General features: G+C 41.7%; 1 protein-coding gene across 1 annotated transcript in view; it reads left to right on the top strand.

The window, feature by feature from the left end:
• Nucleotides 1–13,656, top strand: part of LOC137300799 (nephrocystin-4) — a 142,676-nt gene that overhangs the window by 60,480 nt on the left and 68,540 nt on the right. The window contains exon 5 of the mRNA XM_067970058.1: nucleotides 4,009–4,187. Coding sequence (XP_067826159.1) covers nucleotides 4,009–4,187 — 179 coding nt within the window. The remainder of the gene's footprint in view (nucleotides 1–4,008; nucleotides 4,188–13,656) is intronic.

Below are 13,656 nucleotides of genomic sequence, written 5' to 3'. Positions count from 1 at the left end.
CCCCAATAACGTGCTTCAGCCCACACCTCAGAAGAGCATTCCCCACACCAGTGTGATTTTTGTTCGTACACTAGTCACCTGAACAAAATTGTCAGTTTGTGCCAAATTTGGGGCAGTGGGCTTCCACCAACGAGGAGCTGTATTGGGACTGTCTAAACTGATCAATTTTATTTTTAATGCAGTCAATTCATAAGGCTGTTTAATGAAATTGAACCAAGTGAGTCCCTGAGTGTAGCAGTGTACCTCCCAACAGCTTCATTTAGCTTTGGACCTGACAATTCCTGTCAGTGGTAGCCATTGTTGAAGGTGGAATTAACCAGCTGTTAGTTAGGCTGTTTGATGGGGCACTGCATTGAGGCTAAATGCTTCATTTCAACAAAGAGTAAAACTGACCTTGTCACTCACATTTTTGGAATTATGCCTTCTGCTGGCTGACCGTGAAGAGAATTGCCTGCGGGGCGAGGTCAATCTGTCTTTTTGGCTGAAGGAAATTGCTTGACGACCAGATGGAGAATGCACTGTGGCTGGATGCTTCACTTCAGGGAAACTGAAAAATAAATGACGAGGAATTTGTTTCCATGCAATAGCTACTCTGATGCTCTACTCAACACTAAATATTCATGAAACACTCCACATCAAGTTATCCCAGCATGCTATTACTGATCTTGGTCAATATAGAGTAAATGAATTGCTGCAATATCTAAAGTGCATGTAACCACTTCACTGCTAAAGTGACACAGCATCTTTGAGTACCATTTTAAGAGATTTGGTTCAATTTCATTGCTTCGTGGTGAGTAAATGTGCCAATGAAAATCTATTTTATTGTGTCTTAAAAGTGCATCAGTTAAACAGATGGATCAAGATTAAGTTTTTTTTAAAATTACCTTTGTCCTAGACTTAAGTACTTTAGACTTATGTAATAATATAATGAAAACAAATCATTTTATGTCATTGAATGCTGCACTACACATCGCTGGATTTAAAATTTTTATGTGCAGGGGGACTTGTTGCAAATATTGCCACACTTCACGAACCCTCCTGTCCTTACTTCCAAAAGCCAGTGTCAGCTGCCCTAAGGAAACACTGTAATTATAACAGGAAATGTTTTCAATTAGTATACACACCAGAATTTTAACTCCTGGGCAGTCGGCCGGCAGAATCTGTTGGCCCACAGCCTGGGAGGTGCTGTGAGAGGACCTGGACCATTTCAACAGCCGGACCTCATTAACCCAGAGGCAGTAAGCCACTCACCTGAAACCGGCGTCCAGACTCCACTCTCCGGGTGAATATCAGGTGGCCTGGAGGCTGCTCGGCTGGCATTTAGATAAGTCTTTGGAAGATGACTTTGGGATGGTTTTGTGAACAGGGGGTAGGGGGGAGGGGGATCCTGGGACGGCAGCTGCCCAAACTTTCTCTGTACAGCCTGGAGTAAATTGGCTGCAGCATTTCCTTAAATTGCAATTATGACCACACTTCAAACCAACCATCTTCAGCTGCTTCATCAATGACCTTCCCTCCATCATAAGGTCGGAAATGGGGATGTTCGCTGATGATTGCACAGTTCCATTCGCAACCCCTCAAATAATGAAGCAGTCCGAGCCCGCATGCAGCAAGACCTGGACAACATCCAGGCTTGGGCTCATAAGTGGTAAGTAACATTCGTGCCAGATAAGTACCAGGCAATGACCATCTCCAACAAGAGAAAGTCTAACCACCTCCCCTTAACATTCAATGGCATTACCATTGCCGAATCCCCCACCATCAACATCCTGGGGGTCACCATTGACCAGAAACTTAACTGGACCAGCCATATAAATACTGTGGCTACAAGAGCAGGTCAGAGGCTGGGAATTCTGCAGCGAGTGACTCACCTCCTGACTCCCCAAAGCCTTTCCACCATCCACAAGGCACAAGTCAGGAGTGTGATGGAATACTCTCCACTTGCTTGGATGAGTGTAGCTGCAACAACACTCAAGAAGCTCGACACCATCCAAGATAAAGCAGCCCGCTTGATTGGCACCCCATCCACCACCCTAAACATTCACTCCCTTCACCACCGGTGCACAGTGGCTGCAGTGTGTACCAGTCACAGGATGCACTGCAGCAACTCGCCAAGGCTTCTTCGACAGCACCTCCCAAACCCACGACCTCTACCACCTAGAAGGACAAGAACAGCAGGCACATGGGAACAACACCACCTGCACATTCCCCTCCAAGTCACACACTATCCTGACTTGGAAATATATCGCCGTTCCTTCATCGTCGCTGGGTCAAAATCCTGGAACTCCCTTCCTAACAGCACTGTGGGAGAACCGTCACCACACGGACTGCAGTGGTTCAAGGTGGCGGCTCACCACCACCTTCTCAAGGGCAATCAGGGATGGGCAATAAATGCCGGCCTCGCCAGCGACGCCCACATCCCATGAACGAATAAAAAAAAACGAACTTCGTTGACTGTGAAGCACTTTAGGATGTTCTGAGGTCATGAAAGAAGCTGCATAAATGCAAGTTAAAATTCCCCCTATTAAGTCAACAAATACAGATATTGTATTTACATCTTCCAGTTCTGATGAAAGGTCTTTGACCTGAAACGTTAACTCTGTTTCTTTCTCCACAGATGCTACCTGACTTGCTGAGCTTCTCCAGCATTTTTATTTCAGATTTCCAGCATCTGCAGTATTTTGCTTTTGATTCAGATGTTGTATTTATTGACTTAATAAGGGGAATTTAAATTGCATTTATGCAGCTCCTTTCATGAACTCAGAACGTCCCAAAGTGCTTTGGGACTTGCCCATAAAGGCCTCCGGTTGTTGCCAGCCAGATTTTACTGAGCTGAGCGTCCGCGGCAGAAGCTTACCCAGTTGGTTGTTAAAATTGCTTCAGGATTCTTTGTACGTTAGAGGACCCCGATTTATATATATTCGTGAGGCACCTGCCTGAGTCAAGCAGTCACATCAACAGTCCAAGAAAACAGCAGCATTAAAATAACCACAGGATATTAAAAGAGTGGTAATTGTACTGCTTTGATTTTTACTCCCATTTCACCCGGTTTCCATCTGTATTTGTTGACTTAATAGGGGGAGTTTTAACTTTTATTTATGCCGCTCCTATCACGACCTCAGAATGTCCCAAAGTACTTCACAGTCAATGAAGTTCGTTTGAAATGTAGTCACAGTTGCAATTTAGGGAAACGCTGCAGCCAATTTGCGCACAGCAAGATCCCACAAACAACATGAGATAAATAACCAGCTAATCAGTTATTGTGATGTTGGTTGAAGGATTAATGTTGCCCAGAGACACAGAAATCTGGACATTAAAGGACATCCTGGTACCCTCATGGCCCCCTCGGGTCTAGGAACCTGTGCTCTATATGATATCCAGAACCCCTTTTCCTTTGATAAGTGTGAATTTACAAAAATAACACAAGTTAATGGTGTGTGAGACAGGAGAGTATAGGCCCTTTTATCTGCACCTACTGGATTTGGATCTAACCAGGACTGATGGTATGCAAGATCCTAAATGAAATGAATTTGGGTCTGAGTCTATTTCCTAGTGGTTATGATCCCATGCCATTAAACAGTCACTTATTGTGCATATCTTATAGAAGCTACATGGATGGCTGATGTGTTCTGAAGAGGTGCATTGATGCAGTAAGGAATTCTCTTTTGAAATTGGGGTTAAGGCACATTGTTGGGGCAGAATGGGTGGAATTTCTCTCTGGAATGGTTTCACCTGATCAGGACTACCAACGCGGATCCAGAAAATCACAGCTCAATCCAAATGACAAAAAATTGGAAAATGAATAATTCATTTGCATGTCTTTAATAAGTGTAGAAAGAAAACTGGAAAATAAGTTATATCGGCTCAATGACATAAAGTAATCATTGTACGCAGCTATAAATCCCACAGAAGAGATCTGGAACAGTTGTTGGTGAAAATTATTAAAGCAGAAGAAAGGAAAGGTTTAAAAGTCGTAGGATTGTCTCATTCTTTTGTGTCCTTTTTCAGGCTGTTTACTTCCACACATCCCTAAATTTCACCCACATTGCAATAATTGTGGAGGTGGTGGCTATTGTGAAGAAGCGTGAAGGTAATGAACAGGTCCTCTCGTGTGGGTTTGGAATTCTCCACTTGTCCAACAGGCTGAAGCTTAAATCAGATGCAGCTAAAGGTCAAAATGCTAAAAGGTCAGTATTTAGGGTTACCATCTGTAGTTTTACAGCAATTGCATTAGATTTACATACAGTGAAACCTGGTCATACGGACACTTGCAAACAACGGACAACCATAAAATACGGACACTTCATGACAGTCCCCAAATATTTTACGTTATAAAATATATAAGAGGCACTCTGAAACGACAGATACTCGCAAATTACGAACTACGGACAGCCTTCAATGTATCAACCTTATTTACTTAGTGTATTTTACACCTTAAGACACGGGTCACTGACAAAGGCTCTGACATCTGGATCCTGCGGCTTGCTCCTGTAAGGACCTGTATCAAAATGCTGTCACTGGTCAACTTTGCTTCAATTACCTTTGATGTTAATGATGTGGACGCCCCACTATATAATAACATTTTGCATGGGCAACGAGCTTAGACAGACGGTTGGAGGCTCAGTGTTCATGTTGGCATCGGGTGCGGCCTAATGCGCTGGAGTTTCCACTTTTATTTCCTCCTTCTGACTGTGTAACTCCTGGGATGAGAGGGTTGTCCTGTGAGGAGAGATTGAGTAGAATGGGCCTATTCTCTCTGGAGTTTAGAAGAATGAGAGGTGATCTCATTGAAACATATAAGATTATTAGGGGGCTTGACAGGGTAGATGCTGAGAAATTGTTTCCTCTGGCTAGAGAGTCTAGAACTAGGGGGCATAGTCTCAGGATAAGGGGTCGACTAATCTGGACTGAGCTAAGGAGGAATTTCTTCACTCTTTGTGAATCTTTGGAATTCTCTACCCCAGAGGGCTGTGGATGCTGAGTCATAGAATATATTTGTGAAGTTCCCTTCCAAGTCACACGCCATCCCGACTTGGAAATATATCGCCGTTCCTTCATTGTCATTGGGTCAAAATCCTGGAACTCCCTTCCTAACAGCACTGTGGGAGAACCTTCACTACACGGACTGCAGCGGTTCAAGGAGGCGGCTCACCACCACCTTCTCAAGGGCAATTAGGGATGGGCAATAAATGCCGGCCTCGCCAGCGACGCCCACATCCCATAAACGAATAAAAAAAAATTTAAGACTGAGGTCGATAGATTTTTTGGACTCCAGGGGAATCAAGGGATATGGGGATCGGGTGGGAAAGTGGAGTTGAGGTCGAAAATCATCCATGATCTGATTAAATGGCGGAGCAAGCTCGAGGGGCCTACTCCTGCTCCTATTTCTTATGTTCTTATGAGACACTCATTTTGTTCTGATGCCCCGACTGTTCCATTGGTTGTTGTTATTTTTTCCTGGGTGGGCCCTCCGGCCACCTAACTCTTCCACTCTAAAGGCAGCGCTCCATTGACCGGCGTCCTACCCCGAGTTTCCAAATATGACCGGTACACCACATCTGCCTTCTCTAGAAGGTCTCCTACAGTTCCAGTGTTGGACTAGAGCAGACAGACCTGACCTTTGATTTCTGGAATAAATCCCTCAAGCATGCATCAGGCTGCATTTGTTCTTTGTGGATTACCCTGATGCATAGAGTACTACGTACCTGGCTATTAGGAAAATACGGACAGCTGCAAAATATGAACAGCTGATGCCAGTCTCCTAGGTGTCCGTAATTCACAGGGTTTCACTGTATTTTTTTCTCGTGCTCTCGCTGCTCGGTATAGTGGAATTCTTTTTTAATGTTTGTTTACTTTAAAAAAAATGGAATTGATGAGGATGTTATTTTGTATTGGTCACTGTGAACATGCTGGGAATTAGGACACCTTTCTACAATTTGCAGCCAACATAAGCTTTAAGCACTTCCGTGACAGGTATAGAACAGCCAGACGCAGGGTAAAACTCCTATCTATTCTGATTCAGTAACATGCCATAACCCCAACCTCAGAAGAACTCCGTGTTGCATTTCTATTTCACAACCCAGTTATTCTAATAGGTTGCCTAATTAGTATTGAATTATGTGCAGTTTAACACTATGTACATGGGTCCGGTAGAAACCTGACCTATTTCATGTCGGACTCTTGCAACTAGTAGAGGGGAGATATTTTTACAAATTCAAATGTCACTGTTTTTCCTTTTCTAAGATTAAAATCTATTATTATTTATGAAGTATAAAATTGTTTAAAATTCTCGAATGCAGCAATTTTAATGTAAGATTCAAAATTTCCCAGCATGTTCGTGGATTCCCTAGAAATGCACTGTTATTTGGCATGGTGGAGAATGGGCCAGCATTTGGAAAAAGTGTGATCAATTCAAGATTTGCCGTTTACAGCCCTGACTGGAAAGATCCCTTGGTTAAATCCCCCATTTGCTTGTTGGCATTTTGAAAAAGAAAATTAATTAATTTTTTCTGCCATATCTGCTTGTACTAGGAGAAAAAAAAATCATATATAGAAAAATAATTAATTCCTAAATGGCAAATACAGTAGCTTTGAATAAGTGACCTTTTTAGTTGAAAAAAATGCACTGCTCTTGTTCAATGTCGATTCTAAAATAAAGCATCAAAGTCAAAATATTTTTGGAGGGGCGTCTGGCTTTTGTGTATTTATGATTATTTCCTTTTCCATGCAAGTAAAGGGATTACAAGCTCATGTCCCTCAGCACTTTCACTGTAATTATTTATTTTCATAAATTCAGGCCAGTTTTTAAATTGTCTTTTTTTTGAAAGTGTTAGTCAGATTTTGCTAGATTCTAGGTAGGCATGAATGTCTTTGTTGCAGTGTTTTTAAAACATGAAATGTACTTTTTCAAATTGCAAAAATCACTTTTTGATTATGAAATCTAAAATGAAAGTCTAATTGTCTGAAGTGTTAAGTAAGCAATATTTTCAGTGACATTTTATAGACCAAGAGACTAGATTACGGGATTGCACAAGTCTGTAAGTCACGCCTGGTTCTGGGTTTGGCACCTAGGAGCAGGAAAGATGCCACCTTCACTTCACATAATGAGAGCAGTCCAAATAAAGACAACTTGGGTTTATGCAGCACCTTTAATCTGGTAAACTTCCCAAGCCCCTTAACAGAGGAGAAACAGATGGCATGCAGTAGTTGGAGAGTTAGCAGAGGTGACTACAGCCATCGTTGAAGAGGAGGCTTTTGAAGGTGGGGGCAGATATAGCAAGGAGGAGGGATTTAGGGAGGGAGTTCCAGAGGAGTGTAGAGTCAAGATGGTTGAAGGATTTGCTGGATACATCACCTCAATGGATCTTTCCTGGTGGACATCATGATATAACAGGCCAAACGCAGCCTGCTTCCTCACTATGAGAAATTGGAATTTTTTTCTTTGGCAGGAGAAATAATAAACATATTTTTAAGAGTTTATGTGGGCGATAGTAGTTAAGCTTGAAGTTGGTGTTTAAAGGAGCTAGAAATATATATACTATATATCTTTGTTTCTGTACTTTGAATTTTATGTAGCCAGGATGTTTTTTGAAATATTTAACTGAGGAACTGATCCCTTAATCCAACTGGTGCCAATTCTCTCCCTCGTCTGGGCCCTTCCAGTGATCTTTACACATCTGTCACTGAACCACACAGTGATGCTGAAGGCTGCTCTGCCCAACCATCCCACCACATGTAATTAGAATAAAATCTTTTCTTTATTTCAAATTTTATTTAACAGCTTTTTGAATGTGGAATCAAAGTATAAGTGAATCTCACTAATTGTGTCAGATACAGGATGTACAGCTGTTTCAGGTACAACTCCCAGTGGGCACAGGCCAACTGCACAAAACCTCAAGCCTAACACTTGCTGCTGATACAGCTATTTGGTTGAGAGAGAACAGAAAGTAGGGAATAGAAAATTTCCGCCCAGATTCCGTAAGTGGTGGTTTTCCACAGGTCCTGATTGAGGCAGTTTCTCAGGTCACTTCAGCAGAGTCTGCATTAAGCTGTGCCTGCGCAGCCTCAAGAGTAATTTTCAGTGGCTACAAAGTGAATAAAGAAACATCATCCTCCTGCACTGTGATGAGCACATACTGTGCATACAAAAATGAATAAAATTAATTAAAAAAATTGATAAATAAGTTTAATATCAATGAACATTTTGCTTTTTGGAGCTCACACTAGAGAAACTGTCTGTGGTGTTTACCCAATGATTTCAATCTAAAACTGCCTTTTACAAAGTAGAAATTTAATTTGTATTTGTTATGTTCATTTTTGTGAGCATAGTATGTGAAAGGAAGGAACTTGCAATTAGATAACGCCTTTCACTTCCTCAGGACATCCCAAAGCCCTTCACAGTCAGTTAAGTGCTTTTGAAGTGTAGTCATGGTGTAGGAAACGCAGCAGGCAAATTGCGCACAGTAGGATTCCGCAAACAGCAATGAGGTGAATGACCAGATAATCTGTTTTGATGTTGTAGGTTGCTCAAGGTGGAGGATAATGGTGCTGAAAAACAGACTTTGTTCATTTTGTAGCCACTGACAGCAGACATGACTTTAACTGTAGCAGAGTGTACAAGCAAGAAACTATATCAACTGGGAAAAGAAAGCAATGTATGTATTTTAATAAACATGCTTTCAGAGTAATTGGAAGAGTAATTGAGAGCCTGATTCACAGAGGCATAACAACTTTGCAAAACAAATATAGAAATTAGAGAATAGGTAATGAATATTACACCTCACTTCACTAAATAATGTGAGTGATGATGTGTTAGGGCCATGGGAGCTTTTACTCCATTAAAAGTGCTATATAAATGCAAGTTGTTATTGTTGTTATACAGGGAGCCATATTATTGTACACTACTGTCAGTGAATGAGTATGTTATTAATGCTCCTTTTTTAACTAATGTAAAGATAGCAAGGGCTGAAATGGATTAACGGCTAGGAATGCAATGTGATAGATATCTGTGAGTGTATAGCAGTGGACATTGCAGATTCCACGAACGCCAGCCCTCAAAGTCCACAATGCAGTGAAATTTGTTACCCCCTTGCCTTTTGCCACCTGAACTAAATAGGCATTCCTCAAGTCTGAATCTTGACGGTGAGTATCGCTGGTTCTTCAGCTGTGGAGAGCCTGAACTTGATGTCCTTTCTAGCAGGGATCATCAAATAGCAATCAGAAGTGAGAACACTTGCTTGATTTTTTTTTGCCCTTCTCTAATTCAGGAACACTGAGCATCCATGCTGCTGCCTACCTTAGTACAGAACAGTGAACAAACCTGGGGCAATTTTGATCTGTATGGCTCGACACCAAATCAGACGGTGCACTTACCCGTTGAACCATGTGGGATTATTTAGTTATTAATAGGTGTGCATGTGATTGCTTCTGTTGGCCAGGTTTACATACTAAGTTGATTAAGTGTCCCCTAATCTTAAAATGATCTTAGAATTTTGTTTCCGAAAGGAAGGATCCTTTTTTAAACATTCAATTTCAAGCCAAGAATCTGGAAACATCCATGACGAACACAAATTACTTTTCATTGGTCAAAACTGCCACTTGAAGAATTCTGTTACAAATTAAGGTCACTTTACTTTGGCAGTATTAAATCCAACATTTTCTCAAAACTCATACACAAACAAACCTATCCTGTCGCTCCTGCTATCTGCGGACTCTCTGAGCTAAATTTTCGTCTTCGCTGCCTGGGTAGTAACCTGGCGCAGCGAGTCATCTGCCCACTGTAGAACCCGCCCGATTTTCATTCCATTGACTTCAATATATAACAGGAGTGCGATCTACTCCACCAGATTACCACCCAGGCAATGAAGACTAAAATTACCCCCCCCCCCCACCCCCCGTGTCTTTCAAATTTGCTGCTGTTGGAAATGTTGGTGGATGGGTAAAACTGGTTGGTGGTTTTTCGTCACAGCTAATTAATGTCAAATAGCTGATGTTAGACTAGATACGGATCAGTTAGTGAGTACACGTCCTGATATGAGTGGTCCATATTTCTTGTTTTAAATGTGTACATAATTTATTTGATACAGAATTAAATCTATATATTAATGACTTGGACAATGGATGTACAGGGCACAATTTCAAAATTTGCAGATGACACAGAACTTGGAAGGGTAGTAAACAGTGAGGAGGATAGTGATAGACTTCAAGAGGATGTAGACAGGCTGGTGGCATGGGCAGACAAGTGGCAGATGAAATTTAACGCAGAAAAATGCGAAGTGATACATTTCGGTAGGAAGAACGAGGAGAGGCAATATAAACGAGAGGGCACAACTCTAAACGGGGTAGAGGAACAGAGGGATCTGGGGTATATGTGCACAAATCGTTGAAGGTGGCAGGGCAGGTTGAGAAGGTGGTTAAAAAAGCATACGGGATCCTGGGCTTTAAATAGAGGCATAGAGTACAAAAGTATGGAAGTCATGATGAACCTTTATAAAACACTAGTTTGGCCACAACTGGAGTATTGTGTCCAGTTCTGGGCACCGCACTTCAGGAAAGCTATGAAGGCCTAGAAAGGGTGCAGAAGAGATTTATTAGAATGATTCCAGGGATGAGGGACTTTAGTTATGTGGATAGACTGGAGAAGCTGGGGTTGTTCTCCTTCGAACAGAGACAGTTGCGAGGAGATTTGATAGAGGTATTTAAAATCATGAAGGGTCTAAACAGAGTAGATAGAGAGAAACTGTTCCCATCGGTGGAAGGGTCAAGGACCAGAGGACATAGATTTAAGGTGATTGGCAAAAGAACCAAAGGTAATATGAGGAAAAACCTTTTTTACACAGTGAGTGGTTAGGATCTGGAATGCACTGCCCGAGGGGGTGGCGGAGGCAGTTTCAATCATGGCCTTCAAAAGGGAACTGGATGAGGACTTGAAAGGAAAAGAATTTGCAGGGCTACGGGGAAAGGACGGGGGAGTGAGACTAGCTGGATTGCTCTTGTATAGAGCCGCCGTGGACTCGATGGACCGAATGAACATAAGAACATTAGAAATAGGAGCAGGAGTAGGCCAATCGGCCCTTCGAGCCTGCTCCGCCATTTAATAAGATCATGGCTGATCTGATCCTAACCTCAAATCCAAATTCATGTCCAATTTCCTGCCCGCTCCCCGTGACCCCTAATTCCCTTTACAAAAGAACATAAGAAATAGAAGCAGGAGTAGGCCATCCGGCCCCTCGAGTCTGATTCACCATTCAACAAGATCATGGCTGATCTTCTACCTCAACGCCATTTTCCTGCATCATCCCCATATACCTTGATGCCTTTAATATCTAGAAATCTATCGCTGTCTGTTTTGAATGTATTCAATGACTGAGACTCCACAGCCCTCTGGGTAGAGAATTCCAAAGATTCACCACGCTCTGAGTGAAAAAATTTCTCCTCATCTCAGTCCTAAATGGCCTACCCCTTATTCTGAGACTGACCCTCGGTACTAGACTCCCCAGCCCGGGGAAACATCCTCCCTGCATCTACCCTGTCAAGCCCTGTAAGAATTTTGTATGTTTCAATGAGATCAGCTCTCATACTTCTAAACTCTTGAGAATACAGGCCTAGTCTACTCAATCTCTCCTCATACGACAATCCTGCCATCCCAGGAATCAGTCTGGTGAATCTTCATTGCACTCCCTCTTTGGCAAGTGTATCCTTTCTTTGGTAAGGAGACCAAAATTGTATGCAATACTCCAGGTGTGGTCTCACCAAGGCCATATATAATTGCAGTAAGACATCTTTGCTCCTGTACTCTCATCCTCTTGTAATAAAGGCCAACATACCATTTGCCTTCCTAATTGCTTGCTGCACCTGTATGTTAGCTTTCAGTGACTCATGTACAAGGACACCCAGGTCCCTTTGAACATCAACATTTCTCAATTTCTTACCATTTAAAAAATACTCTGCATTTCTGTTTTTCCTACCAAAGTGGATAACTTCACATTTTTCCACATTATGTTCCATCTGCCATGTTCTTGTCCACTCACTTAGCCTGTCTATATCCCCTAGAAGCCTCTTTGCATCCTCCTCACAAGTCACATTCCCACCCAGTTTTGTGTCATCAGCAAATTTGGAAATATTGCATTTGGTCCCCTCATTCAAATCATTGATATAGATTGTGAATAGCTGGGGCCCAAGCACCATTCCTGCGGTACCCCACCAGTCACAGTCTGCCAACCTGAAAAAGACTTGTTTATTTCTACTCTCTGTTTTCTGGCTGTTAACTAATTCTCAATCCATGCCATATATTACCCCCAAATCCACGTGCTCTAACTTTGTTCACCAACCTCCTGTGTGGGACCTTATCGAAAGCCTTCTGAAAATCCAAATACACCACATCCACTGGTTCCCCCTTATCTATTCTACTAGTTACATCCTCAAAGAACTCCAGTCGGTTTGTCAAACATGATTTCCCTTTCATAAATCCATGTTGACTCTGCCAAATCCTATTATTATTTTCTAAGTGTCCTGTTATCACATCCTTTATAATAGATTCTAGCATTTTCCCTACTACTGATGTCAGGCTAACAGGTCTGTAATTCCCTGTTTTCTCTCTCCCTCCTTTCTTAAATAATGGGGTTACATTTGCTACCCTCCATTCTGCAGGAACCGTTCCTGAATCTATGGAATTTTGGAAGATGACAACCACTATCTCTGTACCACCTCTTTCAAAACCCTGGGATGTAGATCATCAGGTCCTTGGGATTTATCGACTTTCAGTCCCATTAATTTCTCTAGTTCTATTTTTTTTACTAGTACTAATTTCTTTCAGTTCCTCATTCTCGCCAGACCCTTGGTTCTCTAATATTTCTGGGAGGTTTTTGTGTTTTCTTCCGTGAAGAGACACAAAGTATTTGTTTAATTTCTCTGCCATTTCCTTATTCCCCATTAAAAATTCTCCCATCTCCGTCTTTAAGGGACCCACATTTACCTTCACCAGTCTTTTCCTTTTTACATACCTATAGAAGCTTTTACAGTCCATTTTTATGTTTCTTGCTAGTTTACTCATATTCTATTTCCCTTTCTTTATCAATTTCTTGGTCCTCCTTTGCTGAATTCTAAAATGCTCCCAATCCTCAGGCTTACTGCATTTTCTGGCCTCCTTCCGTGCTGTAACCTTTCTATGACTTGATAACAGATATCTTGTACTCATGTGGAATTAATAGAATTGAGCTCTGCAGTATTTTTTTCAGCTTATGGTGTGCAGAGGTTTGTGTGGGTGAATATCTTGGTGGTTGATTGAATACAGTCTATTCTTAATTTGAAGTTGCTTATTTGAATCTGATAATGTAAAGAGTTTTTGGTGCTAAATTCCCAGTTTACTGCATTATTTATATTGCTTAATTTGAACTATTGGACAACTCAAGTTTTATTTAGCACAGAAGTAGACTGTTAATGAGTTTAGAAACAATTTCTCTGGAATAAGATGTCATTTCTTCGTTTCTGTGAAAGTACTGAGCATGTGTGCAGTGATGATTACTCTAGTTAATAAATCATTTATCTCCTGTACTCAAATGTATCTGTGATGTTTTCCTTTTTGTACTTTGTCAAGCAGATTAATGGCCCTCTTCTTGAGGAGCCCTGATGCAGTGCTAGTGCGACCCTTGTAGTTTT

Source organism: Heptranchias perlo, chromosome 32 (assembly GCF_035084215.1).
Source record: "Heptranchias perlo isolate sHepPer1 chromosome 32, sHepPer1.hap1, whole genome shotgun sequence".
Lineage (NCBI taxonomy): Eukaryota > Metazoa > Chordata > Chondrichthyes > Hexanchiformes > Hexanchidae > Heptranchias > Heptranchias perlo.
Note: the sequence above shows the minus strand (reverse complement) of the source record. Positions and strands in the feature narration are given on the sequence as shown.